The sequence below is a fragment of the Triturus cristatus genome, chromosome 10 (assembly GCF_964204655.1).
Source record: "Triturus cristatus chromosome 10, aTriCri1.1, whole genome shotgun sequence".
NCBI classification, from domain to species: domain Eukaryota; kingdom Metazoa; phylum Chordata; class Amphibia; order Caudata; family Salamandridae; genus Triturus; species Triturus cristatus.
This window is the reverse complement of record NC_140593.1, coordinates 1,052,172,630-1,052,189,656: the sequence shown is the minus strand read 5'-3', so window position 1 is coordinate 1,052,189,656 and position 17,027 is coordinate 1,052,172,630. Positions and strand designations below refer to the sequence as shown.

Below are 17,027 nucleotides of genomic sequence, written 5' to 3'. Positions count from 1 at the left end.
CTTTTGTGCCTCCTGAGTTTGGAGTCAGGCCTGTGCTTTTGAAACTACTGGCAGTGCACACTCTTCCAAGAAGTATACGATGACAGCCTAATTGAGAGTTCATCAGAGGCCCTGCCCCCTTTGTTCACCACTCTACAATGCACCTCCTGGCGCACTACTCGTTGAGGGATGAAGTAGCCTTGGATGCTGAGGGTCCTTGGGGCCAAGAACCCCTCTTGTTACCACCAGAAAGTCCCACACTGCGGGACTGCTAAGAACTCGTCGAAGGCCTTGCCCCACCTTGTACACCACACTGCAAACGCGCCTCCTGGCACACTATTCTAGGGGAATTAAGTCCCCTTGGATGTTGAGGGTTGTTGGGGGCCAAAAACCCTCCTGTTACCACCAGTAAGACCCAAACAGCGAGATTGCTGTGAGCATTGTCTAGCACTCTGCAAACACGCCTTTTGGCAGACTACTAGTTGGAGGATGAAGTCCAATTGGATGATGAGGATCCTTGGGGGCCAAGAACCCCTCCTGTTACCATCAGATAGTCCCACACAGTGGGATTGCTGAGAGCTCGTCGGAGGCCCTGACCCTTTCACCACCCACTGTATAGACCCATACAGCTACTCACAAACCCACTCACATACCCACACAGCTACTCACAAACCAACTCGCAGACCCATACAGCCACTCACACACCCACTCAAAAACCCATGCAGTCACTCGCAAACCCACTCACACAGCTACACACAAACCCTCTCACACACCCACATAACCACTCACAGACGCAGTCCCAGACCCATATAGCCCCTCACACACCCACTCTGAAAGTTTACAGGTTACAGTTAGGAAATAAAAAAATGTAAACCTTCGAAACTCACTAACAAAACCAAGGGTTAAAGGGATTTTATAGTTAGGAAATAAACTTTTAAAAAACCTTAGAAATTCACTAAAAAAAACAAAGGTTACACGGATGTTATAATTAGGCTCAGATTTCACTTGTACAAAACTATTCAAATTCAACAGTTCTAGTTACCTGAGCTAACTATAACTTATGCCGCCGCAATGCACTGCTTATACCTCACATATTAAATGACTCATGACATGGTCAGTGACATCACTGATGACATCTTTAGGCATAGGATTATCACAGTGACATCCACACCGAGATAGAAGGAGACAAAGTCTTTTGCCATTTCTACAGCAAAGTTTTAAGCATAAGATTAGCAGAGTGCTATCCATGCCGAGCCTTCTTCAGGGCTGGAATTTCGATAGAAATCTGAGTGTTGTTTTATATATCTGGGTAACCAACTCGGTGTTGCCGGGATCAAAGACCAGAATATAAATGTAGTCCAGTATAGCGGCAAAAAGTAGACCATCAAGGAGAGTACTCCTAGTATACAGCCCTGAAGAAGTTGAGGTATCACTTACCTATCGACGAGACATGTGTTGGCTGAACCGTACTTATGGCTAAACCATTGGATTTTTTCTGTACTATTCTACCATTGATGGAAATTCACATTGGCTGTGTAGCACTTTGCTAACCTTGTTTCTGAAGATTTATGGACTACACCTCCTTTGGCCCGAACAGATGAATTGGATTAAAGTGGACTTTACATCAATACTGTCAGAATGAACATTGCCTTTTTTATTATTTCCTCAGTGCTCGGATTATTCTTTGGAGATTTTTTGTCCCCCTTTTGAGAGGGACATATTAGGGTTGTTTGGTAACCAACCCTTTTTTCTTTGAGCACCGTCTAAGTTAATTGTATAACTTTTTCTACTAACCCAACACGTTGTGCAGAGCACCCATTGTTGCTTCTTTAAGCTGGTTACCAAAGTGTTTGTAAGCCTTTAACTTATATTTTATGCAACACCTTCAAATTATTATAACTCATGCACCTCCAGACACAGTGTATTCAACTCAATAGCCACACTACATAAACTATACCTCTACCACGCACTGTATACTGACAAAAGATATGATTTGTGATATCATCACCATTATTGTAAATACTATTATTTTAAATGGTATAAGAGCTATAATATTAAATGCTATAATCAGTGCATGGAGAAGGCGCTAGTTATAGCTATAGTCGCAAGAAGCCTTATCTCAAAAGAGCAGAGGCTGTGTTTTAAAAGCACCATTGCATATTTCGATCGAAAAAACATTTGGAGATAAACTTGCTTTATGATTTTTACCTCAGTAGAATATAAAAGGATTATATGTATGTATTGTTGGGCAGACAGTGGTACAGCATAAACATTTTGTGAAACGTCCAGGTACTTTCGCGTTTATATTAAATGCCAAATGAAAATGGCGATTTTTTGCACGTTGAGCATCATCCGTTCGCATGTTTCTGCTACACATACCCATCATTGCAAAGTACGGGTTTGAAAATAAATGCTTTCTTGTAGATCTTTGACCTGGGTGTTCTATTGCTTTTATTTATTTCAGACATGATGCTGCATCGTTACATTGTCTCTCGTGTGATATGGCCCTTTATGCTATCTATCGCCATGACGTACTTCATTACCTTGTGCCTGTTCCCTGGGCTGGAATCAGAGATCCGCAATTGCACGCTGGGAGAGTGGCTACCAATTCTGATTATGGCAGTCTTCAATCTCTCAGATTTTGTGGGCAAGGTATGGTACACCAATGGTGTCAGCACATTGTGTATACTGATATGATACTAGAGTAGATTGGCCTGATTTAGAAGGGAGCAGTAAGAGACAATTCGACAAAAAATATTTCATTTATCATTTGCACCTCGGCAGTGTAACCACCCTATTTATTAGACCCAGGTGGCAAACATACTGCTGGCAAACTCTGCTCCAGCTATATCAGCAGTTCTTCCAAATTTTACAATTAACTTCAAACCACCCTATCTACACCGACCGGTTCACGAAATGACAACGGGTCGGATGTATGAAGCATTTTACCGGTCGGCCGTTTGTGATCGGTAAGATGTATTTTGCCATATACAAAAGACAAAATGCGATCCGGTAACTAGTTACCGAATTGCATTTTGCTTTTGCGATTCGGTATTAGGAAGAGGCTTGTTTAGGGCCTCCTTTCCTAATACGAAATAGCACTGATGTATGAATGTTTTGCAACCAGAATGTGGTCGCAAAACATTCATAATTTACTGACTCCGTAGAGGAAGCGGTAACCCATTCGCAAACAGAAGGGGTCCCCAAGGGATCCCTCACCCCTCGTGAATGTGGGTGAAATTTAATTTTAAGAACAGGCCCACGGACCACTGCCTAATCTTAAAAATGAAAAGAAATCTTTTTGTAATGCAGCCCGTTTGCCTTTCCGGAAACGAACTGCATTACAGGAAATATATATTTATTTGAAAAGCAATCACAGACGTGGTGGTCTGCTGACCCCAGCAGGCCACCGTCCCTGTGACTGTAGCCATTCCCAATGGGTCGCACATTGCGACCTGCCTCGTGAATATTAATGAGGCAGGTCCATTTGCAAACCATTGGGAATTCCAAACAGTGTCTGAGACACTGTTGTACATAGCAGTTTGCGATTTCCTAATTGCGAATCCCAAAAATTCGCAATTAGGTAATCACAAACTGACTTTTTTGTACATCTGGCCCTTGGTGACAGAGTGCCTCTTTGAAATGCTAGCAGATGTTCTGGAAAAGGCAAAATCTAGTGTCCCTACCATGTTGTAAAATAAGCCCTAGCATGTTTAGTATTCTATCATTGTGGGCTTAGGCAAGTTACCCCACTTTGAAAGCTTGCTTCAATGATTACATTTCCTCAGCAGTAACAGGCAGGGTGTATAATTTACTAGTCTTTTTTTTCCATCACAGTGGCTCCTCCCATAACGGATAGCGCCACTTTGTGGAACAAACCTCTATCACTCGTGAGTAAAGCCCTATATTTGATGAATTTGCATTCACCACCTTTGCAGAGAATGCAAATCTATGAACATGATAGAAGGATTATTTATTAAGGGACTTCTACATCAGGCCACAAATCTCCATTGTTCATCCAGGTGTTCCATCAGGGTATGTGTGGGCCCGGATTAGTTCCTCTAAGTACCATTTTCACTATAATGTCCTTAGAGTTATATACAAAAACAGAAAATGTTGATCTGCCAACTTCTACATCTGTTTGCTGTAAAACAACTGCAGTTCACTATCATCTTTCCACATTCCTGTCATCGTCAAACATTTCCAATGCCCTTTTTCATGGATAGTTGTTCCCCATTTGATTAGCTCTATTGAGACCTAGTTCCATTCCAGTACCACTACATGTTTTTTTCATGTCCAACATTCATAGCAGAAAATATGTCCCACACCTTTGGGCAGTTCAATATTTTTCGTCCATCTGTAGGTGTCTGGATATTTCCCTGCCCACTTTTACTATTAACAGTCCCCTTTTTATGTAGCTTGGCGCACAAGGTGCACAACTGGAGAGGGTGCCTCACTTCTTGGCTTGTCCAAGGCTAAGGCTTTCCTCTTTTCAGTTTCTATTGGTTGTGAATACCAATGTTTTTTTTGTTATTGTCTTCCAGTGCTTTCAAGTCTTGTAAAAATCAGTGGTTGTCATATTTTAACCTTATTTGACCTATAAAGATTGACAAGGACCTTGTTTTTCTGTTACTTTGTAGAGATACTTTTATTAAGGTTTGCTTTCTCCACTGACATTGCATGATATAGAGCAAATATGTACCTCAAATATGTATAGGTTAGGAGTTTAGTGTTCTACTATACCCAAATTGCGAAATGTATTAAGACCAAACTCCCAACATACAGCGTAATGTATAGCATGTCCTAGTGTCCAGTGCTGTACTGAGTGCTGTGAAATCCAAATACATAGTACATCTGTGATGTTTTGGATGGGGCCCAACTTAGTGTGTCCTGTTTACTGTTGGGGTTTTTTCTAGTGATGTGAATAGAGATCCATGATTTGTGAGCACTGTGGTACCCCACCTCTGCGCTTTAATGAATGTTAGTGCAATGGTGTGTCTAACATGTCCTGTTGGTCCAACACAATCTATGCATTACTTTTACAAACTTTGATAAGAAATTAATAGTAAGATTCACCATAGAGAGAATTTGTTAATACTACTTCTCTATTACCTGCTGGGACCACTTACTTGTCATAATTATAACTTATTGTTGGTATAGCGCTTCCTAGTACCTTTCTGCCATTTTAAGCTGTTGTACATAACTGATCTTAGTACAGACGAAACTCAGTGACCGGGAGGGTTTCAAACTGGTGACACCGCTGAAGGCCATAACACTGCCCATTAAGGGCCCAAGGAGCAAAGAAGTAGGTGGTTGCAGGGTCCTGCTGATTGAGGCTCATCGAAAACATGAGGCAAATTATAGAGGGTGGCTGCACAGAAGACACATTTAAGGCATGCCTACAACGTATTCACGTGTTTGCAAAATCGACTCTGGAGACTTGGCTAAGGAGGAGTACTCTCTGAAATTTTAGCAAAGAGCTCCAGAACATGAACATTCCAGTGAATGTTGGCTTTCCAGCAAAGGTGAACTTGGCACGTCAGAGGAAGACTTTCATAGTTATCCAAGAAAAGCCTGCATGATCCATACTTTATAGAGTGAAAGGCACTGGGCAGTGACTTTGGCTTATAATGTTTTGCTCCTTATCCAAGAAAAGCTGCAAGATCTTTACTTTATAGAGTGAAAGGCTTTGGCTTATAATGTTTTCCTCCTGAGCCTTTCGTAATTGTTTTTGTTGTGTTGGTTGTGGTTGGCTCTGAGCAAGTGGGGCCTTTACCCTGACCTGAGTGCAATTATGAGGACTTGAGGCTTAGTGATTTTGAAACAGGCAATCTTTTTCATGTTCATAATTTCTCTAGTCGCTCTAGTCCCTCTGCTTCAATCCCTTCAGACCCACATCCAGTTTCCTCTGGATGGTAAGGCATTGTTTCCATAACTGCAGAACAGAGCTACAATCTGTGTAGTAATAAGTGGCCGATGGCTGGCTGGATTGCAGAGCGGCACACTATCCTTGTATGCTGTTTTCCTATTAAAATTGTATATATATTTTTTAATGTTTCATTGTCCTTGGTAATTTCTCTCATTAGTTAGAACTTAAAAACAGCAATGATTTTTTTGGTTAAGATTATTCGAAGGGATGGAGGAGTTCAGTATACTTGAAATGTAAATGTGAATTTCACTGATAAGATTTGCTAAGCCCTCCTTGCTCTTGTCTAGCTCCACCACCTAGAACACCTAACAAGCTAAGGTTTTTGAGACAAGTCTGAATTTTCTTTCTCAACTATTTTTGTCACCTCCCCAAGGCATCCCCATTGAATATTGACTCACCTCATGCACTAGAACTATGAGACATATTGCTTACCGCTTTGTTTTTTTGTTTATTATTCTAGATCTTGGCAGCATTACCCTACGACTGGAGAGGCACTCACCTCCTCATCTGTTCTTGTCTACGTGTCATCTTCATTCCCCTGTTTATTATGTGCATTTACCCAAGTGGAAAACCTGCCTTTGGCCACCCTGCATGGCCTTGTATCTTCTCCCTCCTGATGGGCATCAGCAATGGTTACTTTGGCAGCGTGCCCATGATCCTGGCGGCAGGCAAAGTGAGTCCAGAGCAACGGGAGTTGGCAGGTAAGTAGAATGCTTCAACATTATTGATGCTGTACACACATCTATCATTTGTTTGGATCCTAGATCTAAAACAAATCTATAGGTAAACATTTCCACTATGGCAGAGTTCTATCTGGGTGTAGGTCTCCACCGTCAAAGGTTTTTGATGTTTGGTCTTATCCAACTTCACAATTGTCCTCAACGTTATTCTTGTGACCACATAATTGGCTAAGTTTTGTTGTTCTTTACATTTCTTTTGTGTAAGCAATTTACTAACTAATGTATTTACTTAATAAACATGTTGCAATAAAGATAAACAGAAGCACCCTAAAGACATGCAGCTGCATTGTGAAGATGCAGTTCAAACAGTTTCTAGGGTGGAATGTCTGCTGCTCGATGCCAGAATGGATCAACATGCCCTGTAGATCACACTTTGTATTCGTTGCAAAAAGGAAAGTTCCATACTTTGGTACGAATGCCTTAATATACATGATGATCCACAGAAAGAGTTAAGTGCAATACAGCTTTGAATTCTGGGAAGATGCATCTCTGTATTTCAGGGATGGTGTAGCTACCTCGAAAATGCAGGAACATGAATGTAATGGCAGATTTGAACCTATTCTAGATTCGTGCAGACTCCATCTTTATCCCTTGGTTCTACATTTAACAAGGACTAGAGCAACGAGAGAAGGGAATCAGATAATTCTTCTGACAGCTGGTGCAGAGAGAGCCCAGGATAAGCCCGGAACATCAATTTATCAACAGATACTCTCCCGAAAGGCTGGAGAGTTCAAATGGTACCTTGCACGAAAATCACCCAGACAATTAAAGTAAGGTTTCTGGTTGAGCTTTCAATGTAGGCATCCGCTAAAAGATTAAGGGGCATATTTACAAGGGCTTTATCTCCGCTTTTTTGGCTTACAAAGCCAAAAAAGCGGAGATAAAACCAGCGCCCTATTTACAAGAGGGTGCTAACATGCATAATCGCATGTTAGCACCCTTTTTCCCAACGCCTCACTTTGCATCTCCAAAGTGGGCGTTACTGGGCGTACCCAAGATGGACTACCTTGCAAATATCGCTGATGTTTACATCGCGATATTTACAAGGCAGCCCACATGATTTTAGCACACATTCCATTTTGGTGAAAACTGCAGTTTTCGCCAAAACCTAACGTCTGCTAAAATCCTGACTTAGCCATCCCTAACATAGGGGGTGGATTATGCTGATACGACCCCGTGGGTCGTATCAGCAAGGTTAACGCCCTTTTGCAGGGAACATCGCTGGAAAACCAGCGATGTTTCCTGCAAAAGGACGATAACCTCGCTATCTCTGGAATTTTTATCGCCCTGGAGTAACGCGTTGTTAATAACACGCTACCAGGGCGATAAATACCAGAGATAGCCTGCGATAATATAATTGTCGCTAAGCACGGCCATCGATAATTATCGCTGCCCGTTGTTAATATGCCCCTAAGTGTGGCAATAAGTCAGCTTGACAGAGGAATTATTAAAGTTTAAAATGCTGACAGGAGCCACATTAGGTCCTTCCCAAGATGACCCTCCATGGCCAACCGCCTGGATGAATAGGTGAAAGGCTACAAAAGTAAACAAGGATGTCTTTAACACACCTTCCACAGAAGATTGTTGCTTAAGAAGGAGTTTGAGGCCTGGAATGTCTTAGGCGATCATTAAACTCAGGAGCATACACCTACCCAGGCAGTATTGATCACAAGATAATCAAAATCACCAATAACTGTACACAAACAAGTATTGCCTTATTGTGTCATGCTTACAAATTGAGAGCATCCTTACAGATGCCTTTTAGAAGAAGAGTAGTAGATTACCGAGTTTAAAAAACTATAAGCAATTATTGGGAAAGAAACCTGACAGCAATGAATGTTGTAGGATCTTCTTGGTCGCTTTCAAATCTGTAAGTGGTCACACTAAGTTATCTCTGAGTGGTTACACTGTCAACTCACTGATAGTACAAAAGATAAACATATCTCATTGTAACTCAATAATTTATTTGGTTTTATAGCACTGGCTTGTAAATAGTAGCAAGTAGCAGTGCTACAGATAAGAAAATATCACTCTTTACAGTATACTTTTACAAGCAAGTAATTAACTTAGAGACTCTAGGTTATGAAGGGGACGTTAGAAGTTTAGTGTGGGCTCCAGGAATGTTATGAGTAGAGATGGGGGCCCTGTCTCTCATTAAAGAGGCGTGGTGGAGTGGTCTTAGTGTCATCTAAAAAGGATGGTAAGGTTTCGATGAAGAATCTTGTTTTCTATATTTTTAAGACCTATAGGTTTGATTGATTTCTCAGATCTGGGTGAAGGAAGATCCATAGTTCTGCACTCATGCTTCCTTGAGTCTTCTGCTTAACCGCGATTCAGGAGTAAAGTTGGCCTTTCTCGAGCACAGTTTGTGATTGAAAATGTAATGCAGTGTTAGTCTTTGTTGGTAGGGTGCTACAAAAGGACCAGAGAATTACTGTCTTTCAGGGGTCCTATATCAAGCTCTTCTGGCCTTTCAAAAGATGATCAACCCAAGTTCTTCTAACAAGCCCTACAGTGAAGTAAGAGCCAAAACTGTAGTAACATAAGAACCCAACTCTTTCAGAATTATGTATCTAAAGTGAAATTGTTTTGATGGTGAATAATACATTGCTAGCAATCAGACTATTTTTCTGTACTAATTTCCAATGACTATGATGAAGTTTTACTCTTTTTTTTCCTAAGAACTAAACTACAGTAGGGTCAATGATAGAGTAAGATCAGAGTAGGCACACAGGACCACCACAAATGGTCACAAGAAAAAGCCAGATAATTATAGCTGGCCTAAAAAAGGCTTTATTATTATTTTAAATGTTTCATTCCAAGATGCAAAGCATACTTTCCCCTGGAGCTTCGACAATCTTTGGCTTTGAGCTGAACAGCTTGTCAATATGCTGAGAGTCAGGGAATTCTGAATAACTTCATATCCAACGCCACCTCAAACTATGAAGTTTCTGCTTTAATCACACCAATGCATGTCGGCATTTTGTAGAGGTTGCTGCTCCCACTTTGTATAAAAGTGATTTCTTACCATTAGGGTGACCAGAAAAAACATCTCTGTGATTCTGCATAAATTACAACAGAAAACTTTCTCATCATAACCACTGTTAATCCCTGCTGACTCCAAAAGTCTGTCCCGATACCCACGACAGCTGTGACTTATGTGTTTGTCCATGACTGCTTTGCCAGGAGGAAAAAACTAAAAACACAATCATGAAATTTTTGGTAGTCAGTGACTCATTTAAATGAATGTGTACACCGGGCTAAGTGCACGTTGGGTTAATTGGCAGGCATGATGGAGAACATTTGCTTTCGTTGCCACCGGTGTGACTGATTGTATGATACACATGGATTTCACTGTTTAGAACATTCAATTCATGCCATTTCTGAGAAGTAAACTTTGACAAATGATTAAAATTAAAAACAATAAGAAAATGCACAGATAATTGAAAACCTGGGATGCTATTACATTTTGAAGGATATTGATTTGCAGTATCCTAATGTTTGAGAAACCAGTTAAAGTGCAAAAAATTAAAGTCCGCTTGTGTGTTTTTTCTAGGCAACACTATGACGGTTTCCTACATGTCTGGACTGACTCTTGGCTCTGCCGTCGCCTACTTTGCCTACAGCCTCACGAGTACGTCTCACAGTACATGTTTCCACACTGAAACCTACAACAGCTCTTTCACTACAGGCTACTAAGTCCTGACCAGGCGATGTAGCTGACCAGTGCCAACATAAGGAGGGGAGGGTACAATGATGGTGCGGGCGTTTCTCCGTTTGGGGAAGAGGAGGCCAGAACATCTACGGTTCCATATTTATCCAGTTTTGTGGCTTTGCAAACATCAGATAACTTGACATTGTTTTTTTATTGGTTGCACTGACTGTACACTAAGAACTGAAGAACCAGACAGAGGTTTGGAGATCTTGAAGCATCCGTGGTCATTTTTTGCCATTTATGGGCACTAGAGAATGAAGCCCTATTACTTTCTTGTCCGCCTGTCTTCATGAAAATTTGTTGTATGCAGATCACAATCCTTTGACAATATGAGTCTAAGAGTAAACCAAAAAGGGAGAAGTGGGGAGAGAACCAGAGAGGATTTGACAAAGGGATTTCAGAACAAAGTTACTGAATGGTTTTCAGTTATGAAAGCGAGTGAAGGAGAGGGTCAGAGTGAGTGGGGAATGAGGCAGAAAGATTTTACAGCTTTTCCAGATGACTGTATTGTAATTTGATCTGGACCTTTGCTTTTCTGATTTCCGGAAGAGAGAGGAGCCAGGTGAGCTTGTTATAAACCTTGGTCAGGGGGGCAGGTTCGGGGGGGGGGCGGTGTTTGGGGTATTACAACTCACTAATGAATGTATTTATGATTAATAGTTGGGCCCAGTCTTACTAACCAAGCTACACCCCTGGCCTTGGTAAACCTGATTTCTGGAGACAATAAAGGGAAATTACAAGTCAACTACTGTACATTTCAGTTCATCATTTAGAAATGGTGTGTTTGGGATCCAGTGATTGCTGTTTGCATCTTTGAAAAGATAACAAAAATATAATAAGCTCATGGTAGCGACCATTTAGTGATCACTAGTATCATCAACGAAGGGTATCCATGCCTAATTGTGTATGTCGGCTGCAGCTGATATTTTTATTTAACCAGCAGAATTTTCAGCGGACACATATAGCTGAAAGAAGAAAATTCAATAGGTTGCAATTGGATCTAGCAGGAAACTTTTGCAATTGGTTAAAGGTAAATTCTAGCGAGGACTGTGCTATTTTCACAGCTTCTAAATCGAGGAGTAAATCAAGAGGTTTTAAGACTGAAAATAAGTTATAGAATTGACATCATATGCCTTTAGCTGTATAGGGTTCCCTATTAAACCTGTTAGGACTCTAATTCACACACACAACCATGGACTATTAATACATGAAACCTTAAACATAGAAAACCCAGTAGTAAAAATGGCTTGGCTTTTCTGTTCCTCCAAACTCCAGGGCACTCTGTCAAGTTGAAAACACTAATACACAAAAAAACCTTAACCTTTTAAGGTAAATACTATTAAGTAATACTGGTATTAGTGTTGAACACAGTCATACCTTGCACCTCTTACCCTCCAAGTCTCCCTCTTGAACATTTTGGCCCCTCTCAGCTCAATTACATTTCAACCACATCCTTAAAAGATCCTTAAACATGGTCAAAGCCTCCAAGCAGAGCGGTTCCTCCTCTTGTTATTTAATGTGTGGGATTGTTACAGAATCCAAGTCAACGGGGCAAAACACTACCTGGTCATTTTCTCTTGCATGGCCTATGACTCGGCAAAACACATTTTCAGGCAACCGTGATACCTGCCAACAACAGTGTCTTGCATGGCTACCGTCTCTGTTTTTTCATCATACAGTTGGCAGGCATAGGAAAGGTTTTTGAAAGACCACCAAAATTGTGACTACAACATAGTTATTCTAACATGCGCACATGCACCTTGGAATATGGCTTATATGTGATTTTGTTATGTGCAATATACAGACCGAGACTATTTTCGGAAGATTAATATTGAAATGATGAATATTGGGATCCTACTTCTCTACTCAGTTTTACATTAATTTCGTGCATTTTTTTTTATTTGTTTTAAATTGATTCATATTTTTGGGGATTGTGTATTATATCCTCTTTCATTTTTTGCTATTTTGTTTTACGTTTTTTAACGGCCACTTCATTACAGTTTTATTAAATGTTTTTGTGTTATTCTTTTAATTATTTTTTCTTAATATTAATGTTTATCATTATTTTAATTGTATCTTTTTAGCTTTGGTGATACCCACTTACTGCTTTCTTTCTGCAGTTTTTTTGTACTTACATTTTGTTTGTCCATTTATTTAAGTCCCAAGATTTCTTTCTCCTGTTTCTTGCAATTGCATTACATCACCTTGGACTAGCTGTCTCACTCACAACAGTAAATGATTTCAGAAAGCAACTGTAGCTGAATGGTAACATGATAACGTGCACATCCAGGGAGTGGCCAGATTAAGAACATTTTTGTTTTTTTCGCAGTCTCCAAAGATGCAATTTTCTCACCAGTTTACCAAATATATTGTCATATGTTCTCAAACCTGACCAGCATACAGAGAAACAAGATAGGCAAACCAGGTACTATTTAAGGAAGTAGGAATTTAAAATTTGACATGAAGATTTTGCAAACATCATTAAACTTTCCTTGAATGAGATTTTTCTCACAATACCTTTTGGAAAAGAATTTTCTCACTAACAGTTTGCTTTTGCAGACTTATTTCTTCTAACTTAAACTTCCCCATTTGGAAACGATTCTAACTTCCAAATTACAACAGAATGTAGACACTTCCAGAGCTTTTGCCATAACCTGATGTACATTACATTTTTAAATATTCAGTTGATCCAAAGTGATTAATCAATTGAAGTCGAGTATTTCGTATTTCGTAAAAAAGGGACATGTCTGATTGGACTCTTGCTCTGTCTGTAAACAGTAATCCAAACTAATGAGGGTAAAAACTGCTGAGGGGACACTGCTGTTTGCTAAGTCATGGAACAAGAAGCAATTAACTTTTTAGAAGGATAAATACTAAAATCCCATGCCTAAAAGTTGTGGAAGTCAATTTATATTTTTGAAGTCTAAGTAGGCCAATACCTACATGTACGAAAGTAAATGACTTCCATGGTAAAAATGAAAATGAATGTCGTGAGTTAGAAGATGGGCCAGCAGGAATCTCTGTGCCTATTTTTTTAACCTAGAGAGAAAAACAGAAGGCATAGCAGAAATGGGCTACGGAAGCGATGCAATGAAAGTAGGGCACACGCAGATATGAAAGGGAACATTAGACACCAACCAGTTAACAATACTTATGGTCCCTTAAAGCTAGAAGTAATATTTTACAAATATTGCAAACTATGGAAGTTTTTGACTTTGTAGCAAAAATTTTAGAAGGGTTTTGTGCTTTTCTGGACGTAAAATTCATTAAAAGTGCCTAGCTGAAGAGCTTGGAAAAATAGGGGTGTTTGAACGTGCAAGCTCTTAATTATGTGAACAGTGATTCGATTCTATGACATTTCCATGTCTGTCCTAGATGAAGAGCTTGGAACAATAGGGGTGGTTGAGAATGCAAACTCTTGATTATGTGAACAGTGATCTTATGATGCGTGCAGGTGTGTGAGCACGCACACGCTTTCACAGTGGTTCAACTATTTTCATTTCCATTTACAGGGATATAAGAGCCGTTGGCTGCAGGATGGGGGTGATATAGGAGTCTGGCAAGTGACCCTGTCTGTGGGCAGTATTCTGCTGCCCTTGTCATCCAAACAAGCTCGGTCTCTGGCTTCTCATTGCTGTTTCTTGATTTGCACCTTGATGTCTTCTATTCATTGCCTAATAAACTTTTTTTGTATATGACTACACAAGTCCATCATGTTTGTTCACTCACAAGTGTCTCAATAAAATGAAAATATAATCAAAAGTATGCAAATAGGCAACGTAGGTCATGATTGTTGTATTCTCGGACTCCATATTGTTTCAAATGTCTGTTTTTAGTAAACAGTTTTCTTGAGATTACCTGGGGAGGAGGGCTGATTAGCATGCAGTACGAGTCACCGAAATGCCAGTGGTAGGGGAAGTGGCATTATGCACCCTTTAACACAGAAGGTGCCATAACAGGGCTAATCCCTTGTCAAAATTTACGCCCTAAACAGTCTTCGTTTTGCTGTTGAGGAGCGACTGAAAGGGCATGGAGTGGAAACCCAGAATGTAAATAGGGCTTTTAGTACACTGTTAACTTTCTGTTCCTGCTGATCCCTTTATGGACCACAAGGCTATGGGCCTAATTCGCAAGGTAAACTCAGACCTGAAGTCTAAGGGCCCAATTCACAAAGGTAAACTTAAACCTGAAGTCAAAGTTTATCTTTGTAAATTGGCCCTTAGACTTCAGCTCTAAACTTGGACTTGGCTTCAGGTCTAAACTTAGATTTCAGGTCTACGTTTACCTTTGTGAATTGGGGCCTGTGTGTAGAAAGCAAGTAAGTACCCTGATAATTAAAATATCCTCCACTTAAATATACATCTAATCAACTTGTGCACTCAGACTGAGCAAACCTGGCCTCTCCTTTGGAGACTTCTCTTTGCCATTTCTTCCCCCTTCCTTTCTCCTATCCACACATCTGTTTAACCCTTCCATCTACCAATCCATTCATCTGTTCATCACTTCTCATTTCCATCCATTCACCCTTTCATATATACATCGATCCTTTCATCCATGTGCCCATCAATATGTCCATGTTCATCTTGCCAATCTTTCACCCACCATTACATTCATGAATCCATCCTTTCACCCATCCATCCTTTCACTTGTCCCGATCTGTCCATCTTCCTCCTTCCATCCACTCATACTTTTACTTGATCAAAGGTAGGGTTGTAGAACAGCTGTACAACTCCCTACACAACATCAGGCCAACATACCTTAACTACCTCATACACTTTCACAAGCCGTCCAGACATCTATGCTCTATTTCACTCTCGCTCGCATACACACCCTGCATTCATAAAAACAAAGCAGGAGGCTGCTGTTTCTCCTACATCGCACATAAAACATCGAAAGACTTCCCCCAGCCCATTAGTGCCTCCTCACCACTTCTTGAGTTCTGCAAGAGGCTGAAGACCTGGCTCTATGAATAACTCCACGGGAATCATTTGCCCACTCACTCATCTGCTCAAGTGCCTGGATACCCTCATGGGTGATTAGAGCACTCTACGCCTGGATACTCTCATGGGTGATAAGTGCACTCTACAAGTCTCCCTAAAATAACATTACATGACAAAGGTACATGTAGCCCATTTAGTATCCAATGCATGCCTGAAAGTACTATAATGTGTTTTGATCCATTATAGTAAGCACAGCCTTCACAAATCAAATTTTTCAAGTGATAAGGCTGGGTTCCACTACAGAAATTTAACAAGGAACCTCAGGTCGATGTCTCTTTTTACCTGCTGAGAAGTGTAAAGGGGAGAAACTGTACATCATCCCAATTGACTTCAAATACTAGTTAAATCTCAAAGCTCACAGACTCCAACTTCAGTTTAGGGGGTTTATTACAAAGCCAAAAACAACTGAATATACAAGCACCTCAAGACGAGGTTGTAAAAATACATAGGAACTAATACAAAACCGAATCTATGGATTAATCTGCTCCGGTGGATCATGAAGAGAATAAACAACTCTAAAAATAAAACACAAGCACGTCTGCTCCAACATTTAAGTCACACTTCATCTGTCTCTAAAAAGTGGAAAACATTAGACTATCCCTACACTATCTCTAAGGTGACATCCCTACTTAGCATTTCCCAGACAAAATCAGTAAAAAAAGGTGTCAGCTTCTGAAGACTTCCTAAGAAGCACAGTCACAATGGAAACCAGATGACAAGCTAAAGAGTTCATTCTAAGATACTCTTCCCAAATCAATTATCTAACACCTAACTCATCCTGTCTCCCTCTACCTCTCTAAACCTCCTTCTTTCTTCTTCTGCCTCTCCTCCCTCGGGGCACTTTCCCTAATCCAAAATGCAAAAATGTAGAACACGCCCACAGATAACCTCATACTAACGGACACCTCTCCTAGGTAGTTTTCCACTGTCTTCTCCATGTGTATTCCGTTGACCTTTGTTCCCAGGTCTCCTCAGTGAGAAGGAACACCGGCTCCTAATTATCGATTTGTTGTTTAAATTGTTGCACATCTCCTCCATGCCTAACTCATAAAACAAAAGGCGTTAGTTCTAACTAACAAAAGGCAGCTCCTTCCACCTGCAACTGCAACGTGAGAACAGAACATCCGTGCATACACATGGAATTCGCTGACTACTTCTAAATGCGAGAGCACACCAGGGAAAATAAATTTTTGGGCCTACACAATTTGGTCAACGTAAGAATAAATGAATAGGCCTTTCATATTCCAACGTGAACATTTCATTTAGGTCTTTACACATCAAATTATACACTTGAGTTAATAATGCTTTGCACTACAGCATCTACAATTAATACACGTTCAGCATCTCATTATTTCTTCGTGCAATCGTCATCTTGGTGTACATTTAAACTAAAATGCATTCTATTATACATACACTTTTCATTAGGCAGCTACAACATAACAAGGATTACACTTTCAGTCATGAATGTCATTTTGTTTCTCTTTGCATGGCACAAATAAGTTTATATCGTTTAACATCACATCATTATTACACCACATTTCTAATAGCCACACGTTAACACAACACATGAATATATGCGGGTGCGGACTATCCGTGATTATGATGCACCCCTACAATTTTAGAGCACCATCACGCTCTATCACAAGCACTGATTTAATTTGCAT

The 17,027-nt window shown here is 40.3% G+C and overlaps 1 protein-coding gene across 7 annotated transcripts in view; it reads left to right on the top strand.

The window, feature by feature from the left end:
* The window catches only part of SLC29A4 (solute carrier family 29 member 4), a 183,656-nt gene extending 169,595 nt beyond the window's left edge, over positions 1-14,061 (top strand). For 6 of the 7 annotated variants that reach the window (XM_085629172.1, XM_085629178.1, XM_085629175.1 and 3 more), the window contains 3 exons: positions 2,444-2,631; positions 6,369-6,609; positions 10,205-11,108. In XM_085629172.1, the coding sequence (XP_085485298.1) occupies positions 2,444-2,631; positions 6,369-6,609; positions 10,205-10,347 (572 nt within the window). In that variant the 3' untranslated portion in view covers positions 10,348-11,108. Of the gene's footprint in view, positions 1-2,443; positions 2,632-6,368; positions 6,610-10,204; positions 11,109-13,875 lie in introns of those variants that run through there. The other variant, XM_085629179.1, reaches the window with a different exon arrangement.
* Positions 14,062-17,027: the final 2,966 nt, after the last annotated feature.